At 43.3% G+C, this 26,149-nt stretch overlaps 2 protein-coding genes across 3 annotated transcripts in view; one reads left to right on the top strand and one right to left on the bottom strand.

The window, feature by feature from the left end:
- Positions 1-925, bottom strand: part of TTC13 (tetratricopeptide repeat domain 13) — a 46,163-nt gene extending 45,238 nt beyond the window's left edge. For both annotated transcript variants that reach the window (XM_066611406.1, XM_066611407.1), the window contains exon 1: positions 681-925. In XM_066611406.1, the coding sequence (XP_066467503.1) occupies positions 681-924 (244 nt within the window). In that variant the 5' untranslated portion in view covers position 925. The remainder of the gene's footprint in view (positions 1-680) is intronic.
- Positions 926-1,150: 225 nt separating this feature from the next.
- ARV1 (ARV1 homolog, fatty acid homeostasis modulator) lies at positions 1,151-20,788 on the top strand. Its single transcript, XM_066611405.1, has 5 exons — positions 1,151-1,318; positions 13,026-13,145; positions 14,148-14,301; positions 15,681-15,905; positions 19,007-20,788. The coding sequence occupies exons 1-5, from the start codon at positions 1,220-1,222 to the stop codon at positions 19,111-19,113; spliced, it is 705 nt and encodes a 234-aa protein (XP_066467502.1). The 5' UTR covers positions 1,151-1,219; the 3' UTR covers positions 19,114-20,788.
- Positions 20,789-26,149: the final 5,361 nt, after the last annotated feature.

The raw sequence follows: 26,149 nt of genomic DNA, 5'->3' as shown, positions 1-26,149 counted from the left end.
GCACCTTGTCCCACTCTGTATCTGGCCACCCTAGGCATGTTCGTGAGTGGCATGTGTCCTGAACATAAAGGGATCCCTGCCAGAAGAAGACTAGCACAAAGGGAGAAGGTCTCCACTGCTGCCCCGGGGTCGGTTTTTTGCCGTGCCACTTTGTATTTGCAGGGATCTTTTCACACCAGTGAAAAGCATTGGTAAGTGCTCCGGAAAAGCATTGGTAACTGTGGTAACTGCTCCTTCGCCAGACCACTTCACACGGTCCACTTATTGGAAGTGCCACTGATGATGGCATCACCGCCAGTTACTTCTGGGCTGGGAGCCCAGATGTGATGTGACAAAGACCAGTGAGGATGGTGGGAGACCTTTTTCAATGCAGAAAAGCAGGCTGTGGAGCTCTGCCTGCTGAGCCAAGCCTCCTACTGCTGTGTGTTGTGTTGTTAGACTCACTGCAGGGCAGACGGCCCAGGGGTCCCTTGAGTGCCACCAGGCAAGCACCACTGGTGGTACCAGGACCGCTGGGTGAGGACCACAGGTTGACACCAAGGAGCATCCCGCAAGGCACGCCGCATCCCGCAGGCTGAACCGGTCCAGTCCTCAGTGAGGCCTCGGAGGAAGCAGCCGCGCAGCGCCACTGCCACGGGGCTGGCCGGGCCGGCGGACTCCCCCTTCCGTCAGCCACTCACCACAGTCGCCAGCAGCGGCCGCGTACTGGTCCCCGCCCCACTCAGCCGCCAGGAACTCCGCGCACCCTCGACCGCCCTGGCCCTGCTGCTGGCGGCGGAGCTCCTGCCTGAGGAGGGACACCGTCGGGTACTGCTCTGTCAAGGCGAGCGCCGGCCGCGCGGCCGCCGCTGCCAGCCACAGCAGCGGCCACAGCGGCACACACTGAGGCGGGCGAGAGCACCCAGAGGCGGCCGCAGGTGCCATCTTCTCACCGCGCCTGCGCAGAACTCACCTCTCACACTGCGCATGCGCAGAACAACTTACCTTCCCTGCGTCTCCTGAAGGCGCAGGTGAGCGCGCGGCTTTCTGGGAATTGTAGTTTCACAATTACTGGAAGAATGTTCCCACGCACGACTACAAACCCCAAGATGCTCTGCGGCTTCTAGTTTTACCCACCCACCCCCGCGTCCGCTCGCGTGGCCCAACCGAAATCGAACGAGGCCGATCTCTGAGGGAGAGAAGACGGCGGTTGCCGTGGCAACGGTGTTGACGGAAGGAGATGGAGGACCTGGGCGCCTATAGGTGCATCGAGTGCAATAGGAAGGCTTCGGAGCTGTACAAAGACTACCAGCGCGGCGTGCTGCGCATCTCAATCTGCGTGAGTTGGGGGGGGGTGGTTAGGTGGAGACCTAGAGTGGGGTGCTGCTGGAGAGCCATTGACAGGTAGGGGAGGTAAAGGGAGACTTAGTTTGTCACGTGTGCAAGTGTAGCATACTACACTGCAAGGGTGTGTGGTGGGTGGGGAGGCAGGTGAGGCAGAGCCTCCCCACCAGAGTCCTTCAAAAAGCACCGCTATCGTGTGAGGCACCCAAGCGCAGAGCGCGTGGGTTGTAGGTGCCTCACACGGTGGTGGTGCTTTTTGAAGGACTCTGGTGGGGAGGCTCTGCCTCACCTGCCTCCCCACCCACCACACACCCCTGCCACAGTGTAAATAGATGAGGCGTGCATTGGGAGTACACATACACACACTCAGAGTATGCTCCTAAGCAGTGTTTCTCAACCAGCATTATGGGTACCGCTTGTGAGTGGTGGTGCTCGCAGGACTCCCGGACACCAGCCGGACCAGGAACGCAACAAACTAAGAGGTTTGGCAGTAAGAGGTTTGGCTCTGCGGGCAGAGCTCCAAAACAGGCTTTTCCTCCTTCCAAGCTGTCCTATCCACCCTCAGCTTCTTATTGGTGTTTGTTGTGTTGCGTCTGGCCTTCCAACCCAAAAGGTCATCGCCAGTTGCTTCTGGTGGTGCTTTGGATAGGTGGTCCATGTGAAGTGGTATGGCAGAGGACAAACCTTGAGAAACACTGCTCTTGAAGGAAAACCTACCAAGTGGCATTGAAATCCAATAAAGCCTGTTTCATACAATTTGCTAGTCCTGTGTGTTGGTACCACAACAAGCTGCTCCTACACACCCAGTGGTTTTTTAGTTCATCTGGTGGGCTATCTAAGCAGTTTGGGAACCCTTGTTTCTCAGTATACTTGACCGTGTCTTCCAGTTGCTGAAAATGTATTGTGATCCCTTATTACAGCCATTTTTGACCACTGTGCCGTGGCACACTGGTGTGCCGCGAGTGGTCCACAGGTGTGTCACAGGAATTTGGGGGAAGGTTATTTATTAATATGACCAATGGGAGATGTGAGCCCCCACTGGCAGCATGGTATGCCCTGTCAATTGTCAAAAACCTCGTGGTGTGCCTTGCCCATTTTAGTGCCTTGCTGGTGTACCATGAGATGAAAAAGGTTGAAAATCACTGCCTCATTATAGTGAAGACAAAAAATATATTTTTAGGTTCAGTGATGTAAATACTGGACATTTGGCATTCAAAATTCAAATGCGTTCTGATTGACTTCACATCATTCCTGTATCATCCTAATCCTGCATGGTTGGCTGCCCAGCTTGATATGTAGTTTAAGTGGTAGTGAATCTGTTCTAAGATCTAAATGCGTATACTTCCGTACACGTGCATGCAGTATAATTGCAGTAGCAGTTTTAAAAATGTAACTTTTCATACTTTTAGGGTAGGTGAAGGATTACTAATTTTATTTATTCAACAGTAAGGTAAGGTGTGTCACCATTCCTATTGTGTAGATCAGTGATTTTCAACCTTTTTTGACTCACGGCACGCTAACATGGTGCTAAAATTTTTAAGGCACATCTTCAGTCTTTTGACAAATGGCAAGGCACACCATGCTATTGGTGGGGGGCTCACATCCTGCAATGGCCCTACTAATAAATTACCCTTCCTCAAACTCCTGTGGCGCACCTGCAGACCATTCGCGGCACACTGGTATGCCACGGCACAGTGGTTGAAAATGGCTGAGTAGATTGATGTCATACAGAGAAGTCTTCATGTTACAAGTAAAACAGCCAATCAGCTGGGCTCCTCTTTCTCTATTGTTCAGGCTGTGATGTTCTGGAATTATAGTAATTTGTTTAAAATAGGTGCTGTTTGGGAAATCTATGTGTATCTGATGCTACGTTCACATGATATGAGTAAAGATGAATAACATTAAGTAATTCTATAGGAGCTATTCATGCGCTTTTAAGGGATAGGCATACACCCAATGTTTTCCCACAATAAGCAGATCAAGTTCCGCCAAGCCAATCAACAATAAGTCTGAATTTTCCAGTGCAGTATTCATTCATGATTCTTAGCATGCTTCTAAGAGGTGAGGTTTTCTTCTCAATCCCCATTTTCAATATGGAAGTCTCAAATGACCTTGAAACTAAGTTTCTGAGACTTGAGCAGGCACAGGCCATGTATTTCCAAAATTTCCTCTACAACCACAAATGCTCTCATCTTTATTTTATTAATTTTTTAATGAAAGTTGAGGTGATTATTTCATTAGATTCATTGTCAATTCAACCATGATTTTACTGACTCTACAAATGCCAAAAGTTGCCATAGCTAAGATTTGAATTGTGACTTTTAAAAGAATTCTGATTCATAGAAACTTCTGTGGTGAAGTTTTTTCATGGAATAAAAATTCCTTTCCACTGGCTTTAAGATCACATTCAACTAGTTCAGCTCTCCCTAACGTTTTGCCCTTGGCTATGAAGGGCATTATCAAAGTACTGACATAACACTTGAAATAATGAAAACACTAGAGGAAAAATGTAAAAGCTCCTCTAAAGTTCAGATGATGAAGACTAAAACAAATTATCTCAACTCAAAGGAACTCAAAGGAAACAGGAGGTGAAAGGAGAGAAGAAGGATTCCCCAAGACAACAAGTGGGATAAGGACACATCTCTCCTCTCTGGGGCACCAGGGCAGAGGGAGGACCCCTGAAAGGGGACTGATGGATATGGTCCCAATGCCAACCACCAAGCTAGCCCCAGGAACTATTCACAATCCTGTATTTTTATAAAACCAAACGTTGTATTTAATAGGTTTTTGCATCTTTCTTACTATATATCTCATCAGTGATGTGTAGCCAGTTTATTTTCCTCATATTCTATGCATGAGTCTACTACTACTTTATTCCTTTCAAATCTATGAGCCATACAGGAGATGGTGACTGTCCTCGATAGACCCTTTAAAAATGTTAGTGAAATATCATTTACTCTCAACTATTGCTTCATGGATTTTGTTTACATTGGGCATGATCCATCCCTTTATGGACATAGCACTTAGGGCACAGAGAAGGAGTCAGTATATATAGTCTGTTAAAGGAAATAGGTCTGAGCCTGCTTCATTTACCCCCATCCAACCATTTCCCCTCTGCTCTTCAAGGTTTTCTCACTACCTTCCACATTTTTGTATCACATTGTATTTGTATCGCATTGTTGTTCAGTATTGTGATGGGGAACATTTGTGACAATAGCAGTTCATGCAGTACGCCTCCCTGGAGTCTACAAATGTTGGCTTACTAGATGCCCATTTTTTAATGGCTGCCACCAACCCGCCTCTCCTCTCCAAGCCCTCTGGCATGCACAGAAGGCTTGGGAGAGAGGCAGGATCTTTCTCCCCTGTTTCAGGAGAAACTAAGCAGCAGCAGGAGACTTTCCAAACAGAAGCCTATTTCTTATTTTCCCCCCAAACTATTGCACAAATGACAGCTCTGGAGTGAGGCTGCTGGAAGTTTTTCTCACCAGATTCACTTATCCGGATGAGCTGGCAAAAGCATTTCTTCCTCCAGTATGCACGGGATGGGGGAAATGGATGTAATCCTCTTCCTGTTTTCTCCCTGTCTCTATTCCTTTTGTCTTTATCTTATTAAACATGCAGACGGGAACTACTGAGAACATTTGTTTATTCTAAAGTGCTGGGTACACGTTAAGTGCTCTTGAAATCATAAATGATGCCGATCCACTGGCAAATAAAGCAAGCCTTATTCGCTTTCATGAAGTTGAAATAAGGATACTTTCACTGGCGCTAGATTGGCTAGTGCTCCTTTTAACACTGGTCTTTTTTTGCATCATTGAATAAATTCCTTAGAGATTGAATCCCTACTGACTAATGTTTGCTCTGCACAGTTGCAATGCAAAAAAGAAAATTGAGAGTGCTGGTTCCTCTTGAAGTATTTGCACAATTATTTGAGAGCAGTCATTTGGAGTTCAGTTGTTATTCTGACAGTAGTTGTCTGCCTGAGCTCCTAGCATACATTTTGCTGTGATGATTCTGCACAGTTAAGCTGGAACTCAGATGAAAATTCCTGCCTTTGAATAACTTATAGGATGTACTTGGAAAATGTAGGCATCCCATGGTGTTCAAAGGTTAGTTCTCAGTTAGTTTGAAACTTTTCCTCAGACTGTAAAAGTTTATGAAAAACCATGTAAAATATGCTGTATTTTAGATCAGCTTTATAAAACTGGGTTATACCTAAAATGTTTGAGTGATAAGGATTCTTTTTACAGGATTTTATGTGTTTAAGCTTGCATGTGGATTTGTAGGAGCAGAGAAAAAAGATGATTTATTTTGATAACCAAATGTGATCTAAACCATGGTTATCTTAAATAAAGATCCTGTTGCTCTATAATTACATTTTCTTATATTAAGTATATTTGATTTTACTATATTAATGCAAGTAAAGGTTTTGAAACATTGGGAGAGGGAACTTCCTTGAGTCTTGAATCCTATTAACCTCTTCAGTATTCTCTGTTGCCCAGGAAATGGAAGGCTACCACAAACCTGTAGTACATTCTTTGGCTGCTATCTTTCTACCAAAATCTTTGAGCCTGCAGGATGTTCAAGCTATCCCCATGAATGGTACCCTCCTGTTACTAAGGAAGCAATCCTAGACGCACCTTCCTGGGAGTTTGAAGTTCAATCTTATCAGTTGGGGGATCATGCAGAGCTCTATGTCACTCTTCCATCAAATCACAGAGAAATTCTACCTAGATCATTGCCTGAGAGTGTAGGGATCTGGATGAGGAATAACATGCTGAAAGTAAATCTGTACAAGACAGAGGTGCTCATGGTCCAGAGATCTGTGATATGGGTATTGGATCAACAACCTGTTCTGAATGGGTTACTACTCCCTCTACAGGAGCAGGGTGCCCTCCTGGATTACTTGCTGCTCCTGGATGACCAGACAGCAGTGGTGGCTAGGGCATCTTTGCCCAGGTTAGGCTGGTATGCCAGATGTGACTATAACTAAATCAATCAGAGCTAACCACAGTGATCCATGTACTGGTGACATTGATATTTCACTACTCTAATGGGGGCTGCCCTTGAAGATCATTCAGAACCTGTAATTAGTGTAGAATGCAGCAGGATGTACGATCATGGGATCTAGATGGTTTGACTCCATTACAGCCCAATCCTGAGCTGCCCGAGGCGTCCAGGCTCGGCGGTGCCGAGAACGGCTACCGCTGTATCCTGCGTGCTCTGGGCTACTGCGAGAGGCACCTCGGGAGAAGGGGACTTTCGTCCCCTTACCCGGGTAAGGTAAACAGCCCCACAATGGGCTTTACCACTTTACCAAAAGGTCGGCGGTAAGGTAAAGGCACTTGTGTAGGGTACCAAGCCCTCCACGAGCGCCTTGGATCCTACAGAGCAGAGCTCCGCAGACCTGCCTCCCTCCCTTCTCCGGCATGCCTCCAGCCCGCCCCCTCCCTACGTCATGCCTCCGCGTCACGCCTCCCCCCCGCCCTCTCTCCACCCCCCGCCGGCCTCCCCCCTCCCCGGAATGTCTCCTCCCCGCCCCCGTCCCTGCCCCCACTTACTGTACCACGGTTTGGTGGTCCATGAGATCGCCGAGCCATGGAGGCTGAGCAACCGCCCCGCGCTAGCCTAGCACTAGCCAGTGCTGGGCTAGCACAGGCAGGAGCCCAGTGGAGAGGCTCGCAAACGTGTCTTACGGCACGTTTGCAACAGTGCTTGGTGGCACAAAGCTGTGCCACTGAGCACAGGATTGGGCTTAGTCTCTTTCTTCTATTGCAGCAGTTCTCAAAGTCCTACTCAGACTGTAGGACTGCAGGTGAGTATTTGCAGGGGTGGGGGGGTGTCCCGACAGCACCACAGCAGTTGGGCACTGTGGGGACTCGAGGGGTTTTTCCCCTTACCTGAGGAACTGGAAGTGGACTCTGAACCCCAAACAGAGTGATTTTTAGCATCAGGGAGATCTGCGGAGGGGACTGCAGGCCTCCTGGACCCTCCCCAAGGCGAGATGGTTCCCCCAGGTAAGGGGGAAAATTCCTGGGTCACCACAGTGCTGCGATAGTTGCAGCGCTGTTGGTGCACCCATTACTGGGCCACTTTCCTTAAAGAGGATGGCCTGGTTTTGGTTCTCAATGCTGGGTTGCAACCCACCACTTTGGGAACCACTGTTCTATTGTATTGCCTGCTAGTTTGTTTCCAAGTGTGATTCAAGATGCTGGTTTTAACTTTAAAGTATATTATAAATTGGGCTTGTTATGAGAGAAGCCTTCTCCTATATGAGAAGGCTCATTCCTTAGGTCATCTGGGAAGGCTGTTCTGCTTGTGGCATGTTCTTTCAGGTTTGGTTGGTGGCAACAAGCGGAAGGGCTTTTTCTGTAGCGGCAGCACAGTTTTGGAACTCCCTCCCAGTTCAGTTCCAAAGTGAACCCTCCCTGCTGGCTTTCTCTTAGTCCCCATTGAAGTCATTTTTGTTGCATGTTGCTTTTTCTCTTTCATGATTTGTAGTTTTGATTGCTGCTTTTATTATTATTGTATTATTATTTTATAGCTTTATATTTTTCTTTATACTGATTGGGGTCAATCCAACCTTTGTGTGCTCCAGGAAGAACACACTCAAGCTCAATCAAGTCCAGAAAACTGTCTTGCATACCCAACAAGAAGCTCCAAACTTCTTTGTCTACCCTGAAATGCATTTGTTTCCTTTGTGCAAAGTCCTATAACTGCCCCAGCCCTGGAATCAGAGTTTTGGGTCACTTCTCCATTCTTTGTCCGCACTAAACATTTTTGTCTCTTATCCATTCTTTGGAAAGTGTCCATGCTGTTGAGCGTTTTCTTCTTCTTGCCATTTGCCAAGGTGCCCATCTGGCTGTGCGTCTTGGTCTCTTCCCCAGAGAGACCTCCCCCGCCATTTTGATTGTGCTTTCTTCCACATTTTGTTCAACCATCTCTGGCAGATGTCTTCACCCTCAGAGGAGCTACTTTCCTGGCTCAAAGGAGCACATTTTTGCTGGATTTTTCTACCCTGGAACCTGGAATCTTGCAACCCTGCCCTTGCTGCTTAGAAGGACTTTGTACCCAGCAGGATAGATTGGTAATCTCTCCCCCCTCCCCCCTCCCAAAAAACATCCTTTCTCCTGTGCCTGTTTCAAACCTTCTCACTAAATTGCCTTCTTCTGCTGGCTGACTAGGGAGGAAACCTAGATAAGCTCAGCCTCATTCTGTCATTTTCTCCAACTAACTCCTGCTTGTCCAAAGGCAACTTACAGGTATCTCTTCTACTTACAGCCATTTAAAGCTCTGTAATTGATTTCCAAAGCAGAATAACTGCAAGTAAAAATGCTTTTTCCTTGTTTGTCTATAATATTCGTTAATAAACTAACTTCTTTTTGTAAAGCTCAGTCTCATGGTTAATGGTAACCTAATATTTGAGGCACTTTGAGGTTGTTTGCACTGCTCACCCATATCAACAATCTTCAAACTACTGAATTTGACCTCTTCTGTCTAGGAGTATTGCTAATTCCTCTAATTTGATTCCTTCTGAGTTGTGTGTGTGCGCGCATATATCTGAATAAGCGGTGTTGGCAACAGTTAGACACCTTGGGCCTTTTATTTTGAAAGGGTGACAGCCAGCTAGGATGCTTGGCCAGCCCACTGCATCATTCCTGTTGTCAAGGAGACAGAGCAGTGACATGGCCAGGGAAGATGAGGTTGCTGCCGGCCAGCTGGGATCTTCTCATGGCAGTGCAGTGGCTCAAGAGGCCCCAGTCTGCCATGACTCCCAGCTGGCATGCCAAGCCTTGCCTGCTCATGTGAGAGTGTGAGGTAATGATGCAGCTGAAAGGGGTGGGTCACTAATATAGGCCGCTGGCTTCAAATGGAGCTGGGTGGCCAGGACAAATGCTTGGTCTTTGGCTAGTGGCTCCAGTGGCAGAGAGCGCACTGTGGGGGCAGGAAGTCCCCTCTTTCACCTTTACCTGGCCATGGACAGTCTGAAGATCCAACCCCAGCCAGGAAAGGCAATCCTGAGACTCAGCTGGAGCTGGCCTGGGAGGGCATTGGAGGCACTCCTTCCTCACAGCTGGCCTAGACTGGGCAGAAGCCCATGGAAGCTGGGGGAATCCGGGAGTCCCTCCTTAGCCACCCTGTAGATGTGAGATCAAGCACAATGGCACCATCTTAGGAATCCTCACTCTCAGCAGCAGGTAACTGCCTCAGACACAGCCATCGTAACCTTCCCCTTCAATGTACCCCAAGTAGGTGGGGCGTTGGGGCATAGGGGGAGGCAGGGAGGAGGTGTTACGGGACAGGGGGAGGTGGGGAAGGCATGGTGGTGGGAGGGGGCAGGACCAGCAGAGCTCTGCTCCACTGGATCCTGAGCCCTGTGTTGGACTGTGTGGCCTGACATGGGACTCTGATTCTGCGGCGGCTCAACAGCCACTGCAGAATCAAGTAGCCCTATTGCAGGGCTACTTCCCTTATGAAAGTCCCTTCTCCCAAGGCAGCATTTTTGGCAGCTTTCTCCCTTTTTGACACTGTGGCAGCCCCGTGCTCTGGGCAGCTTCGGACTGGGCTGCCCGTCTGTTTGTTTCTTGGCTTTCTTGGGTCCAAGCGTGACAACTACATCACACATACCACCATATCATATCATCATAACATATCAACACATACCACCATAACATATCATCATAACATACCACCATAACATTAGATACCCAGCTGCTCCTAGAGGATCGAGCTGCAGATCTCATGGATATTACAAAGGGATATAAATATTTTAAAATAAATAAATATAGAAGCATCTGCAGCGGGAAGAAGGAATAAAAACAGATTGCTCCAATGTCACACTGTCCTTTAGTAGCGGTTTATTATCCTACAGCCTTGGATAAACAAGGTTAAACAAGACCTTGTTGTTTAACCAAGCCTTCTGACGTTCTGGCCTTTTTAACATCTTTTATATATCTTTTAGTTGCTTTTTTACAGGCCCGATTCCTCTAAGAACTGCTGTTTTATGCTCTTTTATTCTGACTCTTCTGACTACTGTTTTTATGGGTTCTGCTAATGTGTTTTTTAATATGTTTTTATCTGTGAAATTATGTTTTAATTTGTTTTATATGTTGTTAGCCGCCCTGGGTCCCTTTTTGGGAGAAGGGCGGGATAAAAATAAAGTTTTATTATTATTATTATTATTATTATTACAGCCACTAAAACTTCTTTCCCTAGTATAAAACGTAAAATGGAGGTCATTTTTTAAAGGATGTCATTTCTCACTAGATGTTTATATACCTTTTGGACAAAGGCAATTTCTTCAGCTATACTGCACTCTAAAGCTGTAACGAATATCTACTTACATAAAAAATCACTGGTGAATTGCATATCTTTTAAATGAGCGTGGAAGCCACATCCTTAATGACAATTCTAACTTTGTAGGATAGAAGTGGTCACTTTCCTATCTTTCTTTCAATCATAAGTTTAACTTAATCCAACAACAGAATTTAGACTACGAACTGAGTAAGCAAGAATTCAGATGTTTTTAACACCCAGAATTCTAGGTCAAAGTAATGTGTGTAGAAAACACAGTTAGAGATTTTTTAATATATTCACATCTTTTTAGCAGTAACTTCCCATCACATTTTTAAATTTATGAACATAAGGATTGCCTTGTTGGATCAGACCAAAGTCCATCTGGTTCAGTAATGGCTAGCCAGATGCCTTAGGGAAGCTCGCAAGCAGGCATGAACATAAAGGAGATTTTTAACTAGTCAAAAATGTATTATATACAATGTAAATTACAAAAGGATAATTGGTGAAATCATTTCAAAATATATGAATGAGGGCTCAAAATCTTAAAGCTTTGTCAGTTGCTGCAGTTTGTTTGCATTATTGATCTGTATTATAAATTTTGTCTAGATTTTATTTATTTTACTTTAAAGTGTTGTACTCTGCTTTTCTGCCCCAGTTATAAGATGCTCAAAGTAGTTACCCCTGTTGTTCCTCTTTTCTCTGAGCTTTCATGAAGGTGATGGGCATTCCCCCTTGTTACGCATACTCAGCACCATCCACTACAGCGTGCCATCCTGCTTTCAAACACTCAGGTTCCATTTTGTGCTGTTATAGTTAGTGGCAGTTGCTAGATAATGAATTTCTCTAATTCTGTTTTAAAGCCTGCCGAACCCAGTAGTTATTGTGGAGTGCGTGGCAACTGATTCTGTAAATCCTCATGAATAAAGGATTCTTTTGTCTATGCTGAATGGCAATCAGTGGGGGTCTACAGATTGTGACTGGGCTAAATAGGTTTTCTAGAAGCCAGTGTGGCTTTCTTACTTCTTGTTCTTAGAGGCAACTTTAATGTTTCAATTTTATACCTTTTACTTGGCATGGAAGTGGGGTTCGGTTAAGCAGTGGTAGACTTGGTATGCTTCTAGCAACCCTTCCCCTTTAACCCATGACACTGTTGATGTATCCCACCCCCAAAATAGCCGTTGAAAGAAAACACTTGCTGTTTCCATTTGTCTCTGGTGGCTTAAAAAAAAAAGTTCCTCCTGTGATAATAGAAGCTTTCCTTGCCAATCATCAGAACCAAAATTTCTGATCACCATTGGTGACTAGGTGATTATATTTTGTGATTATAGTCGTTGAATGACTGCAAGTTCTGTTCTCAGAGAGAGAGAGAACAGTTTAGTTCTACTCACTCTGCATCATCCATAGTTTGCACCTCTCTATTAACCTGCCCTTATAGATCTGGTTTCTACCAAAAAAAAGGCCCTTCTAAGCAGTCCTCTGCATGGTTAGTCAACAGTCTGCGTTTGCAATCCCAATTGCCAAAACCTTCTTTCATACAATTTCCCTGAAAATAAGACCTAGCCCGAAATAAGACCTAGTGTGTTGTTTTTTTTAGCAAAAAAAATAAATAATAATATATAGACAGTGTCTTATTTCCGGGAAAACATGGTAAGAGAGATGCTACAAGCTTCAGAGCATTTTATTTGCCTTTTGCTTTAACAATGTTCTTTCTAATGTAATGTATAATGTAAAGCATTACAAACGATACAGAGTATTCCAAACATGGCTGCATCATGGGTTTATAAAAAAAAGCATAATACTAACTATTTTCATTCCCTTTAGTAGCATTGAGTCCCACCCTTTCTTTTAAACTGTTGCGGCACATAACTTCCCCATGGGCTATGACTGGTATAACTATGAAATACCAATATGCCTTAAAGGACTGGGTCATATTTTTATGGTCCTCACAAATCGTCTTGTAAACCACATGACTGTGTTCCTATTTAATAAATGTTTTAGAGTTAATCCTAAAATCCTGTCTTTGAACAGGATTTTGCAATCAAATATTGAAACAAGTTCAAGTTATTTATGTGGATAAAAAATATATAGCCCTGGCAATGAGATTTTATGAGCTACCAGTGCATTGTTTTATGTGTGGAACTTGGCTATATATCTCGGTCTGCATTACAATGCCTGCAATTTAAACTAGCACCATGGCCAAGTTTGAATCAGACTTGAAACTATGTATCCTTTCCTTGTACTGCCAGGGCAAAAATTTGAAATGAAAACCACAATAGGTTCTGCTCTGCATCTTCATCCCTTGCTGTCCCCCCAGATAGTGGCTGCTTTGTGAAATTCTTGAGAGATTTGTCAGTGTAATACTAATGCATTTTTTTAAAAACTTGTTTTTGCTTTGTTACTTTCAGAAATCCTGCCAGAAACCAGTTGACAAATACATTGAATATGATCCTGTTATCATTTTAATTAATGCTATCTTATGCAAAGCACAAGCTTACAGACATATTCTGTTCAATACAAAGATAAATGTAAGTTCCTGAGACTTTTTCTTCTTGTCTTTACTCAGAGATATGTACAGTATATCGTACGTTGATGAAAGATATAATGGAAAGATTTGCTCTTGTAGCCTGGAACTGATTTTCTTCCCTTCTGGGTCTTAGCAATAATTACAGCCCAGTCCTATGGGCTGGCACCACTCCATGGTACAGCAGCACCAAAATGGCCACCACTGTATCCTGTGGAGCCAGGGAAGCTGCTGGAAGTCTCCTCAGGGGAAGGGAACATTGGTTCTTTGCCCCGTGTTGAGCCCTGGAAGCCTTGATGGGTCCACTTGGATTTGTTCCAGTAGGGGGATCATGGTTCCTAGAATCCCTGTAAATGTTCATTTAAAACAGAAGAGGCGCAGATGGGGGAACTTGCATAACATACACTTTGTAAGTATAGGGGGGATGGAAGCACTGAGAGGGGATACGATAGCAGTGGAGAGAGAATTCAGGTGTCATGGAGATACACACAGCCCATGGGTGGAAGAGAGGTCTGCACTTTGGGGTGGAGGAAGGATTCATTCCATCTTCCATACTTGCTCTCTCCAGCCCTTTGCTCAAACTCTTCCCATCTCCTGCTTCACACTCAACACTCAGTTAGGTAGTGAGAGGCCAATTGAATCTATGGACAGAGCTGAAGGGGAGGTGGGTCTGTGTGCTGCAAAGAACACTTCTCCCATTTCTCTGTTGTGGGTCAATTCTAAGACCTGCATAAAGGAAGGGAGAGAAGTCCGTGTGCTGCACACACACCACTCCCTTCCTTTTAGGTCTCTTCTTCCAATATCCTCCATTTTTTAGCATGAGAGAGGAGTACTAGCTTTCTTACATGGTGATGTAGGCAGCTACCCTATAGAACTAAGCAAAAACACCATGTTTGCAATTGTAAACAAGAGTAGTAAAGTCATGATGCTAGTGAGCTTATGGCTGCTAAAATATGATTTGGAATGAAGTGCCTGCTTCAGACACTAATGTTCTTTCATGTTACAGATTCATGGCAAACTCTGCATATTTTGTTTGCTTTGTGAAGCTTATCTCAGGTGGTTGCAGCTACAGGATTCAAGCCAAAGCCCTGACCCAGATGATTTAATCAGATATGCCAAGGAATGGGATTTTTATCGAATGTTTGGAATAGCATCTCTGGGTAAGATCCAAGATTATTTGTTATTGCTGCCAAATAATCACTGTTGCTTTCTTAAAAACCTTATTTAAAGCATTTTAAATCAATCTGAATGAAATTATTATTAGAGGAGAACAAATGTATTATTCATGCTCCATTATGCCCCCCCTTCACTTCACTGACTTTACTTAATTATGATGTGATACAGTTGAATAATCAAAAGATCCTGGCATTTCATCCATCTGATTGGATGTCCATGTGTGGAAGAAAAAAAAAATGGCAGGACATTTACGAGAGCAAATGTTTTTCCAGTTGGGAATGTTGAGCTTCGGTCTGGAGTTTCAAATTCATGCTCAAACATGAGCTTCCTGGTTAGCCCCCAAAATATTATTTCTTAATCTTTAAAATTAGAATTATAGCAACCTACATGACAGCATTATGATGTGTGAGCGAGACCAAGATTATAAATATCTACTCTGTGTATTTTTAAAAAGTTTATTATAGAAAATAATGTTGCTTTCTAGTAGACGCTTATCCTGGAATTCAGAGGGTCCCACACCCACAGTGCTTCTACAAACCATACAAGTGTTTGTTTCCAGCCAAAACCTTTTGCAATTTGTCAGTTGCCACACTCTTGGTGGGAACCCAACCTTCATGTGTGGCTATTTGAGAAGTCCAGAGTGGGCTGCACTAGGGAGAGAGAACTTGAAAAATTCTGGTATTTCTGCATAAGCAACTTTGCCGTTCTTTGGATACTGGCCTTAGCCTCTAGGACACTAGTAATGTTTGGTGATTATTTCTTTGGCGCACCATATTCAAATTCCTCATTACAGTTTATTCTCCTTATAATCCAATCCAAAAAGTATTCCATTCCAGAGAGGGCCACTTAAAGGCACCTTGTGAATATATGCAGTAAATACTATATTGCACTGTTTCTCAAATGATGGACTGGGACCCATAGGTGGGTCACAAGCCAATTTCAGATGAGTCCCCATTCATTGCAATGTTTTATTTTTAGTACATTAAACTTGATGCCAACATGGTATATGACTGCATTTGGGGAGATCTGTACTTTTAACAGGCTACCATGTATATGCCTTTAACAATGATAGTCAGTGGGGCTTACTCCTGGGTAAGTATGAATAGGATTGTAGCCTAGGATCGTTCAAAAATTTTCCTGCTTGATGATGTCACTTCTGGCCATGACATCACTTCCAGGTTAATGACATCACTTCCAGTGGGTCCTGGACAGATTGTCATTCTAAAAAGTGGGACTTGAACTAAAAAGTTTGAGAACCACTGCTATGGATATCTTGTTTTGATGACTAATTGTTTATGGAATATTTCACAAATTGCAGTAGTTTCTCTGAGTTGTTCTTCTCTTGTTCCTATCTTTCATTCAGAGCAAACTGCCTTTTTGATTGGCATCTTCACCGCTGTATGGTTAGTAAGACCCGAGGTCCTGAAAACCAAAGCAGATTGCATCTTTCTTCTGAAAGCGCTCTTGCTGTCTAGCTATGGAAAACTTCTGCTGATTCCAGCTGTCATTTGGGAACATGACTATACTCATTTGTGCCTCAAGCTCATTAAAGTGTTTGTCTTAACATCAAACTCTCAAGCAATTAGAGGTATTTCTTCTCATGATATTCTACTAGCATAATAACACTCTAAAGTAGGCTAGGATCTGGCATGTTCGCGTGCAGCTGTGGAACTAACTTCAGCATTTCAGCCCCATCTTATTGAAGGAGACATTCAGCATTAAAGTATAAAACCTCAGAGAAGGAAACTTAATTCACAGAGTGACAAACTCTTTTTTGTAGCGAGATGAGTGTCTAACACAACGGTTTGGCTAGGGGGGCCTTCACTCAGCTTCGGCTGGTGCGCCAGCTGCGGCCGTACTTGGATCGTGCAGACCTGGCCACGGTGATCCATGCCACGGTGACATCGAGGTTAGATTATTGTAACGCGCTCTATGTAGTTAGAGGTTAGATTATTGTAACGCGCTCTATGTGGGGCTGCCCCTGAAGATGGTTCGGAAACTGCAATTAGTGCAGAATGCGGCAGCAGTTTGACTCTGTCAGTCCGCTTCTCCGGGGGCTACATTGGCTGCCCATTCGTTTCCGGGCCCAATTCAAGGTGCTGGTTTTGACCTTTAAAGCCCTATACTGCTCTGGGCCAGGATATCTTAGAGACCGCCTACTCCTGTACAATCCGGCTCGCCCTCTCAGGTCATCAGAGAAGGCCTTTTTACAAGTGCCGCCACCCAAGGAGGTCCGGGGGGCGGCTGCAAGAAATAGGGCCTTCTTGGTAGTGGCACCAACATTATGGAATTCCCTTCCCCTTGACTTGAGAATGTCTCCCTTTCTTGAGAGTTTCTGGCGAGGCCTGAAGACACTGCTGTTTACACAAGCCTTCTGATTCTTTGGCCTTTTTAATATTTTTTACACATTTTGTAGTTTTTACAGGCCTGATTCCTCTGTAACTTGCTCTTTTGTACTCTTTTTATTCTTTTAATCTGACTACTGTTTTTTAAGGTCTCTGTTAATGTGTTTTTAATGTTTTTATCTGCTATTTGTTTTAATTTATGTTTTTAAATGTGTTTTTTATATGTTGTTAGCCGCCCTGGATCCCTTTGGGGAGAAGGGCGGGATATAAATAAAGTTGTTTGTTTATTATTATTATTATTATTATTATTATTATTATTATTATTATTATTATTATTATTTCCAATCTTTCAGAGCCTGCAGACCACTGAGGCAAAAATTGGAATCATTGTGGGCCACATGCAGTGCCAGCTGCGGCTGCAGACAGTCTGGTTCTCTGCCCCCTTTGGTGGCCCATGGGGAAGCATCTTCCGAGCGGGTGCTCCCCATGGACTATCAGAGAGGGCACAGAATGGATTGACCACAGCCTCCGCTGACATTTCAGTGCCAGCTTTGGGCAGTTCGTTCTCTGCCTTTTCCAGTGGTCTGTGGTGAAACATTCACTCGGCGAGATGCTGGAAGTGATGCAGGCCATTTTTTTCTGACACCTTGTGGACCACTTCTTAGGGTCTCACAGACTGCCTGTGGTCCACAGACCATCGGTTGGGAACCAGCAGTCTAGCAGATGTGAAACCTCAGCTGTACACAAAAAGTAGCCTAGGCTCAAAGCTTGGGTCTAGCAGAGCTGACATGGCAAAAGCAGCTCTATTGATGTATAGGAAACCAAAAAATGGTCTATAAGAGATTTTTTTTGTTAATACTTTTGCCTTGGACATGTATGTAATAGTCTATTACTAATAGAGCCATTTATTCATATGAATTGCGTTTTATACTTTTAACCCTGAAATCCATTTAGTTTTCCATTATTGTCCACAGATTGTTGTTGGATTCGCTATTTGTTTTAATGCTCTCTGTTTACTTAGGCTTTACAAAATTTGGTTCAAGAGGGATTTTGTATACTGTAACTTTCTGTGTACTTTCAGTTATCTTCTAAAATATTCACCCATGTCTATGATTTACCAAATGTGTAGGACGTTTGCGTTGCATCACCCACATACAATCAGATTACTCTGAATATTATGGATTCTCTGAAAAGCATATAGAGCTGCTGATGTAGTATTTTAAAGAAGGTATTTTTCAGCACAAGCAGAGGACTTATATCCTGTCTTTCAAATATATAGTTATTCTTCTTTAGGAGATATTGTTTATTTAGATCCCTTTTGCAAATAATTTAATCATAATCATCTTCCATTTTGAATAAGATTTATAAATATTATGCAACTGTAATGGACCAGTTTGTTTTTCTAACATAGTTGCTGCTGAAGTCTCAGTATTGTTCCTAACAAAAGACAGTCTCATAAGGCATAACAAAATAAATACACTGGACAGTTGTGTCCTCATTTCCCTTATCTGTATATATGCGAATGTATGCATTCTGCATATTTTCCCTGCCTGTATGCAAGTAGTGTTGAATGACACAGGCTTTATTACATACACAGCACATTAATAATTGGAGCAGTTAACCAATTTTTTTTTGTTGATCCATCTTCTGCCCTTGAACTAATTCATCAATTAGTTAGAAGTAAATAAACTTGTATATTATGAAGCTCAGTGCTTTGGGGGCTAAAGAGGGAAGTTGGAACTTACGAGTAGTTTTAACTTAGTAGTTAAACTTTTTAACTCGTAGTTTTAACTTAGTAAACAGCTACCACACATGGCTAGAAGGAAAGTCTATCTTTAATATTTTCTTTCTTTCATTATATTACAGTATGCACCAAAACCAAAATAAATTTGAAAAGCAAACCAGTATACCTTTTAACTCTCACCTCGCTGATTAATAGGTGGGAGCCCTATCCTATTCAACTAAAGCTTTAGTTGACTCATCTGAATAAAACTTGCAAGCCTGGTAATAATGTCTAACACTACATACTGTTCCAAATATTACAGATATTGGGTATCATCCCAAATTGTACCTCTGCTGTCAGGAGATCCCTCTGTGAATTGAAAGGGGAGCTGTCTGCTCATAAAAATAGGTTGTTTGCACAAGCAGAATAGTTCCCCCATGCACAGAACACTCCTTCCATTCATGGAGGGAGTGCCTGACAGCTGAAATGCTAATTGGGACACCAACCTTTAATTGTAGTTGTGATATCATACCCACAAATATGTATCCAGACAAATACATTTATTTACTACTATAGCACTTCTACTGAGAACACTTTCATGTTTTGTTTTTTCTTTTGCAGTTACCTTGAACACAAGCCGCAAACTTAGTCTGGTGGCCGTTATGAGTGGATTAATCTTGGAAAATGGTATCATCTATTTGTTCCAAAGGTTAGGATGGAACGTTTGAGGCCATCCTTTATCGTTTTGCTAATGATGGAATTCTTTGAAGATGTACCGAAAAGAGCATCTTTGAAGTCATTGACAAAGATTACTTTGCCACCGTTTATTATCCCATAGTTATGAATAAAATGGTAAAGAAACGCTGATGTAAATAAACCTTTACAGTCTTAAGAAAAGACAGTCTGAAGCCAACCTGGGAAATTAACATAAAATGTGCTGGCAACATCCTTTGCTACTTTTGAAAAACCAAAAATAGCTTTAGTGCTGGTGCTACTGCTGTCCTATAAATCCACTTGAACAAGGAAATTGGAAATATACCATTCAGTTCATTGCTTAAAAAAGAAGCCTGATTAGTTGTTTCCTGATGAAGAAAATGGAAATGAGCACATTGTGAAGAGACCAAATGGTATTTCTGAATATCTTGCAAATTTGTTTTAAGTGTCAAATTTGACTAGCAGGCTGTTCCCTGTAAGGTGCTAAGGCAGCTGAGTGGTTGCACACCAAGCTCTGTGCAGTGCAGAGCTTGGCAATGTGGAAGTTCAGCAATGACATGATTACATTGTTGCCAAACAATTATTGTGATTAATGTCTGGAAGCAGCATTGCAACACCATGCAACTATGGAAGGGGGTCTGCGTACCTACACAGACCTCTTACAAGCAGCAATTAGTATTTAGGATGTGTGGTGTGTAGATTGCAGCACCACGTGCCATAACATTAAGCCTTCCACTTTGGTGGTGGCAGCTGTGCCACTAGAAGCAATTTTACCTGCAGAGCTATCATCGTTTTTAATTTAGGCTGCAAACCTAACCACACTTTCCTGAGAGTAAGCCCCATTGAACAAAATAGGAACTTACTTCTGAGTAGACCTGGTTAGGCTTGTGCCCTTAGTGTTTCTCAATACTCCAGGCTAAAGACTCTGTGGGCTTGTTTAAAATCTCTACTCCTGCAGCACTTAGAGCAGGGGTGTCCAAAGTTTTTGGCAGGAGGGCCACATCATCTCTCTGACACTGCGTTGGGGGCCGGGGGGAAAAAAGAATTAATTTACATTTAAAATTTGAATAAATTCACATAAATGAATATATTAAAGATGAACTTATATGAATGAATGAAGGTCTTGCAATAGATCAAGGCCTATAAAAGGCCTTGTGCAAAGCAAGGCTGGCCTTTCCTTCACTGCCACTGCTGCATCACAGATGTGAAACAGCAAGCAGTGGAGGGAGCCCTCATCCCATAGCTCATGCAAGATGTCAAACAGTTGCTTTCACGCTGAGAGCAGTTGCATCGGGCCAATGTGGGCTCCAACAAATCTACGGAGGGCCAGAGGCTCATTGGAGACTAGGGGCGCCCTGAGTGCCGCATTGAGAGGACTCGAGGGCCCTAGGGAGAGGACAAGTGGCCCCAGGGCCAGGGTTTGGGCACCCCTGACTTAGAGTGTAATCTTGATGTATACCCAAATCTAAAATTTCTTTTAAAATCTGGTTTGGCTGCAGATCTATACATACTTACCTGGGTTGTAAAAGTTGTACTTTTGTTGACATGTGATGCTGCTAAAAAATTCCCTTGGTTATTAACTTCTTCATATGTATTATAATGTTTCACTCTGAAGTATATAGTGAAAGCGACTGTAGTACTATATAGGTGAGGCCTTGGTATAGTTCGCGCATACTCAAATCTGTGATCTTCGCCCATTAACTCCTCCAAAGGGGATCGGAACTGTACTACAGTCCCCTCCGGAGGGCTTTCTAAAGCCTGGAGAGGCTAAAAAAACGCCACTTCCAGTTTCCCAAGGGAAACCAAAGTGACTTTTTTTGCCTCTCCAGGCTATTCTGAAGCCTGGAGAGACAGTGGGCGGACACACGCTGCCTCTCCAAGCTTCAGAAAGCCCTCTGGAGGGGACTGTAGTACAGTTCCGATCCCCTTTGGAGAAGTTAATGGGCGAAGATCACAGATTTGAGTATCTGTGAAGTTTAGCATCAGTGTGGAGTCCAAGAAGGATCCCCTGTGGATACCAAGGCCTCATCTGTATCATCTACAGTCTCATCTACAGTCACTTTCACTACCTACTTCAGAGTCAAGCATTAAAATACATATGAAGAAGTTAATAATCAAGGAAAGTTTTGAACAAAATCAAATGTCAACCAAAGTACAACAGTAATACTAATAGCACAGTAGTTGCTATTAGTAGACCTATACTTGTCTACTCGAAAGGAATACTTATTAAGTTAAATGGAACTTACTCCCAGGTAAGTATGTATAGGACTGTAAGTATGTGGAGGGCTAAGGTGGAGCTGAATCTGACTCAATGTGGGATCCAAGGGATCTGCTTTGAACCAGGTCTGAAGATGTATAATCAGCAGATAAACAGGCTCCACCTGTATTGACTCCTGTGTATCTAGATGAGTACTTTTCACAGCGCTTCAAATACTGAAATGCTTGTTCTAGACTTAAAATCATTGTCTTTGTAGTCTGAATCCATACTCATCTAGGAAGATAAAAGAGCTTAATATTAAAGAAGCATAATTTAAGCTGCAATACTTGTTTGTACAAACTGGAAGGGCTGAAACGTATTAGCTTCAAACACTTTCAGTTAAAGAACACTTTCAAGCGTGGTTCTTTAACTGCATAACCCTGTTTAGGATTCATGTCCGATAATGTTGCCAGATTTTTCTTTTTTCTCTCTTTCTGGTCATTACCATGCATATTTGAAGTTCCTTTCAGTTTAAAAAAACTGCTTGCCAGTGCCATTTTTGGGAAAAATAAGTATAAAACACTGCCTTTTTCTTCCTTGTTGAAAAATTCCTTTTACCAAGAAAACTAGCACATCAGGAAGAACGATAGGCCAGATTATGTAAAGGAAATATTATAATGTAGAGTATTCTATCATAAGAGGCCCACCTACAGCCCGAAGTGTAACTGCCCAGTGAAAGGTCACTGAGAGCCAAATTAGAGGTGAAGTGAACGGCAAATCGTATGAACCTTTACAACCCAATCCTATTTTTGTATTTACTTAGAAGTAACTTAATTCACTGTTCCTTCCAAATAAGTGTGCATAGGCTTTCAGCCCAAACCAAATTGTACAGTAGGCAACTATGCCTAAGTCCACTTGAGTCTGTTGCGGAAGTTTTTCATTGCATTATCTCCGGGAGTGATTTGTGTGACCTAGTTTCCTACTGCAAGGCCAAACCATCATTGTAGCTACAATATGCTATTCGCTGAATTGTTTTCCTCTGGACACCAAAGTCTCCTTAAAGACATGTAGTTCAAGTGCCCTCTTCCAGTTTCTTTATAGATGAGCCACTCTAATAAAAGGCATTGTATCACTTATTCAGCTTTCCTGCTTTTTTTACAAGGATACCTTTTGGTTTTAATACCCGTCTAGGCTTTTCTGAATTATTAAGCTCATGTTCATTTTATAAAGGTGCTGCTTAGTTCTTATTACCTGTTTAAATTTGAAGAATTTATTTTAAACCTTCAGCTGAATTAATCCCCAATCAAATGTCCAACAAGTGATTAAGATAAAATTATTTTCTTCTTGAGCAAAAAGATTATGATGCAGTTTTTCCCCTCTGCTCTTGGAGTCTTTGGAGAGAGAAAGCCTGTGTACGGCTACTGCAACTCTGCCTTGTTCTAAATGATTTAAAAGGCTCTTCTGTTTAACCAGTCAAAATGGTTTAAGCAATAGCTGGTGCAGCTCAGACAGGCATAAGTATTGTTTGTGACAGAGCCTAGCACTGAAAGTCTAAAATGAAATCTTGAAATATCACAAATGTGCCAACCCTTCCAGCTCCACAAAATGGTGCCTTTGAACCATGAATGCTTAACACATGGGTGCCCTATCCATGTTCAGAGTTTCGCTTTGAAAATGGTAGATTCTTGCCAGTATTAAATGTCAAAGCAGGCATTTCTATTTCTATTTTTGCAATGAAAACTTGACTACACAATGAAGGAAGAGAGTTTTCTGTCAAATGTTTTTCCTTTTCAAAAGAGTGACATAATCAGAGGTATTTTAGGCATACTTGTAGCTTGTTCCAGTGTGTGCTCTTTCAGAAGTTAATCCCACTGAGTTGAGTGGGACTTGCATCCAAGGCTATGGACTTTTAGGAATGCATCTAAGTGATGTTTGTCCATTAGGATACCTTTTCAGAAATGTTTAGGATGCTGTGAAGCAAAATTTATCTGCTTGTAAACTGTTTGACAAGAACAGGAATTATAGGAGAAAACAGACTCTGAGGGTGTCCCCATCCCAGTCCAAACAGTGAAGAACTTACCCTGCAGCGGGCAGAGCTGTTTCTACAGGCAGCTCCAGGGTTTGGTGGGATTCACAGGCAAAAACAGCTGACACCTTAGTTAAATGCATTGTTAAGAGCCATACTTAGGAATGGCAATTTCTCTTTTTTAACAAAAAAGCAATTGCTTTGGGGGCAGACAGCAGCTTGGGGGGATTTTTGACAGGAAAATGGAAAACTACCTCTCTCTGCACACCATGGGCTCAGTTTGGATTGCTCCGCAACAGATGTTTGCCAAAGAAGAAAAGTTGCCAGGGGTTAGCATGCCTCTTTATAACCAGTTTAACATAGTGTGTAATTTAGGGCTTGATGGCTTCTAACAAGGAAGGAACAGAGAGGCACTGCATCCAAAACAGTGAAATGATGACATGTGCCTGTGTGAGTCACAACCCCATCTGTCTTCACCTGCAAACCCTGTATTGAGACAATGATATTGCCCCCCCCCCAATATTATTTCCAGTAGGGGAACTGCAAAAGTTATTTTTTTAAATGGGCATTTTAATCATTTTTGAGAGCTACTAGAATAGTTAAATGTAGCTTACTTCAATGAATTCTCTGCAGTTGTATTCCTCTGCAAAAGAAATACAAACTACTGTCTTTTAAAACATTGACATTTTTTGGACAACAGAAGGAAATCCATGGCAGAAACCATTTCCTTTGCCTGCCCGATATTTTCACAAGCTGAGCAATCTGAACTCTATAGTTTCACAGGAACAGCAGAGGATTTACGTTTTACAGATAGGTTGGTCTGTCATTTAAGGAGAGTAATTCTTTTGCTTTCTTTGGCAGTGCATAGACTACTGAGTACTTTATTTCCAGCTTTAGCTGAGCAAACAAGTGGGTAACTGCCTAAAACATTTAGTTTATGTAAAGAAAACAGTCCTCTATATGTCCCCTGTAGGTTTGTTGAATCTACACATTTCAAGTGGAATTTGGCAGATACCCAATTCCATCTACCTCTACTCTGGAAAGAATTTCAAATAAATAGATTTCCCAGATGTTGGATATCCAGGAAACCTATCCAGGCTTCAGATTAGGTCCAGCCTTCAGATCCTGCCTTACACTGTAAAAATTTCAGTCACTGTTCTTACTTACATTTTGCAAACAGGATCCTCTCTGTTCCCCCCATTTTGCATTATTTAGTGATGTCATCACCATATGCCAGGGGCTTGGAGACCTATAAGAGCCCAATACAAATGGATCTGCAGGAGACTGGGGGCCCAATCCTATCCAGTTTTCCAGCACAGGTGCAGTTGTGCCAATGGGGTGTGCACTGCATCCTGTGGTGGGGTGGCAGTCTCCGAGACCTCCTTGAGTTATGGAAACATTTGTTCCCTTACTTCAGGGCTGCATTGCAGCTGCACCACTGCTGGAAAGTTGGGTAGGATTGGGCCCTGACTCTCCAAACACAGGGTGCAAACTTTTTACTTCCTGCCCCTGGATTACTCCATCCCTCCTTCTGCTCCCTTCAGCCTTCTTCCACCCCAGCAACACACCCAGTTACCTCTCTTTAGTGACACAGCCAAATTCTCCTTCCCACCCTCTGCCATTTAAAAAGGCAGGAAGGATGGAAGAGGGAGGATTATTTATCTACAATAAATGGTTTCTTGTCCCCAAAAGGCTCACAAAAAGATCAAGACACCTCGATCTTTTGCTATGCTGGCGTGAAGTAAAGTTGAAAGAGGAGATTAAAGGCCTACAGCAGCCTCTCTCTATTTTCTCCCACCCTCTCTTGCCCTTGCTGTCTTTTCAAATGGATGAAAGGAGAAGGGGTGGCAGCTGTGCAGTGGCATCTCCATCATCACTCTGCAGCTACTAGTTAGTGAAAAACAGGCTGCCTTCCTAACCTATGAATGCGGTTTAATATGCAACAGCTCCTGGTCATAGACTAGATCAAGATGGTCCAACATGAGGCTCATGTAGCCCCCCAAGGCCCTTTTTGGCAGCAGTTGAACAGCCTTGCCGTAGCTGCCACCCGCTGCCTCCTCCCACTTCAGCAGCTTTTCAATTGCCCTGCTGCGCTGTCCTGGTTTTTCCTTCCCAAAAAGTCCTGCTGCACCCAACTCCACCTTCTGCCACAGGACTTTGGCACCACCAAACCTGGAAGTAATTGGTGGTGATGTTATCACATCACTGCTAATTACTTCCGTGTCTGTGCACTTGGGGGGATGCACCAGGGTCATGCACCCTTTCAGCTGTTAAAAATTGGACCAACCTAAAGCAGAAGATGTTCAGGCCCTTTCAGCTCTTGAATGCAAAGCAGGGAAGAGAGAACAGGACGCTTTTTGTAGGGCCACTTACTATACAAAAGAAATAATAGAAATAAAAAACACTAAGCCTAAGACCACCTGGTGCCTAAGTCAACATGCCCCTGCATCAACATGCCTCTGCACATGCATTGATGTGATGTGACATGAATACGAGGGAGGGTGTATGCATATCCCCCCATCCCTTTACTTAACAGGAGTGCCACCTGCAGCCTTCCTGGTCCGTGTTGCTTCTGTTTAAAATGGAGGTGGTACAGTTTGGGTTCCCAGCCCCATATTGAACAGAAGGCAGCATGGATCAGACAGGCTGCAGATTGTGCTCCTGCCAAATACTGTAAACCAGGGATGCTCAAACCCCGGCCCAGGGGCCACTTGCGGCCCCCAGGGACTCATGATCTGGTCTGCAGGGAGCCCCCAATCTCCAATAAGCCTCTGGCCCTCCAGAGACTTGCTGGAGCCCACGCTGGCCCGACACAACTGCTTTCAGT

This window comes from Tiliqua scincoides, chromosome 1 (genome assembly GCF_035046505.1).
Source record: "Tiliqua scincoides isolate rTilSci1 chromosome 1, rTilSci1.hap2, whole genome shotgun sequence".
NCBI classification, from domain to species: Eukaryota; Metazoa; Chordata; class Lepidosauria; order Squamata; family Scincidae; genus Tiliqua; species Tiliqua scincoides.
The sequence above is the reverse complement of the archived record's forward strand: the minus strand, read 5'-3'. Positions and strand labels throughout refer to the sequence as shown.

Bases quoted from the DNA above. Each gene is read 5' to 3' on its own strand.
- ARV1 (XM_066611405.1), top strand. From the start codon at position 1,220: ATGGAGGACCTGGGCGCCTATAGGTGCATCGAGTGCAATAGGAAGGCT. The intron at 1,319-13,025 runs GTGAGTTGGGGG...TGTTACTTTCAG, and splicing joins TGCTGCGCATCTCAATCTGC to AAATCCTGCCAGAAACCAGT. The intron at 14,302-15,680 runs GTAAGATCCAAG...TCTTTCATTCAG, and splicing joins GTTTGGAATAGCATCTCTGG to AGCAAACTGCCTTTTTGATT.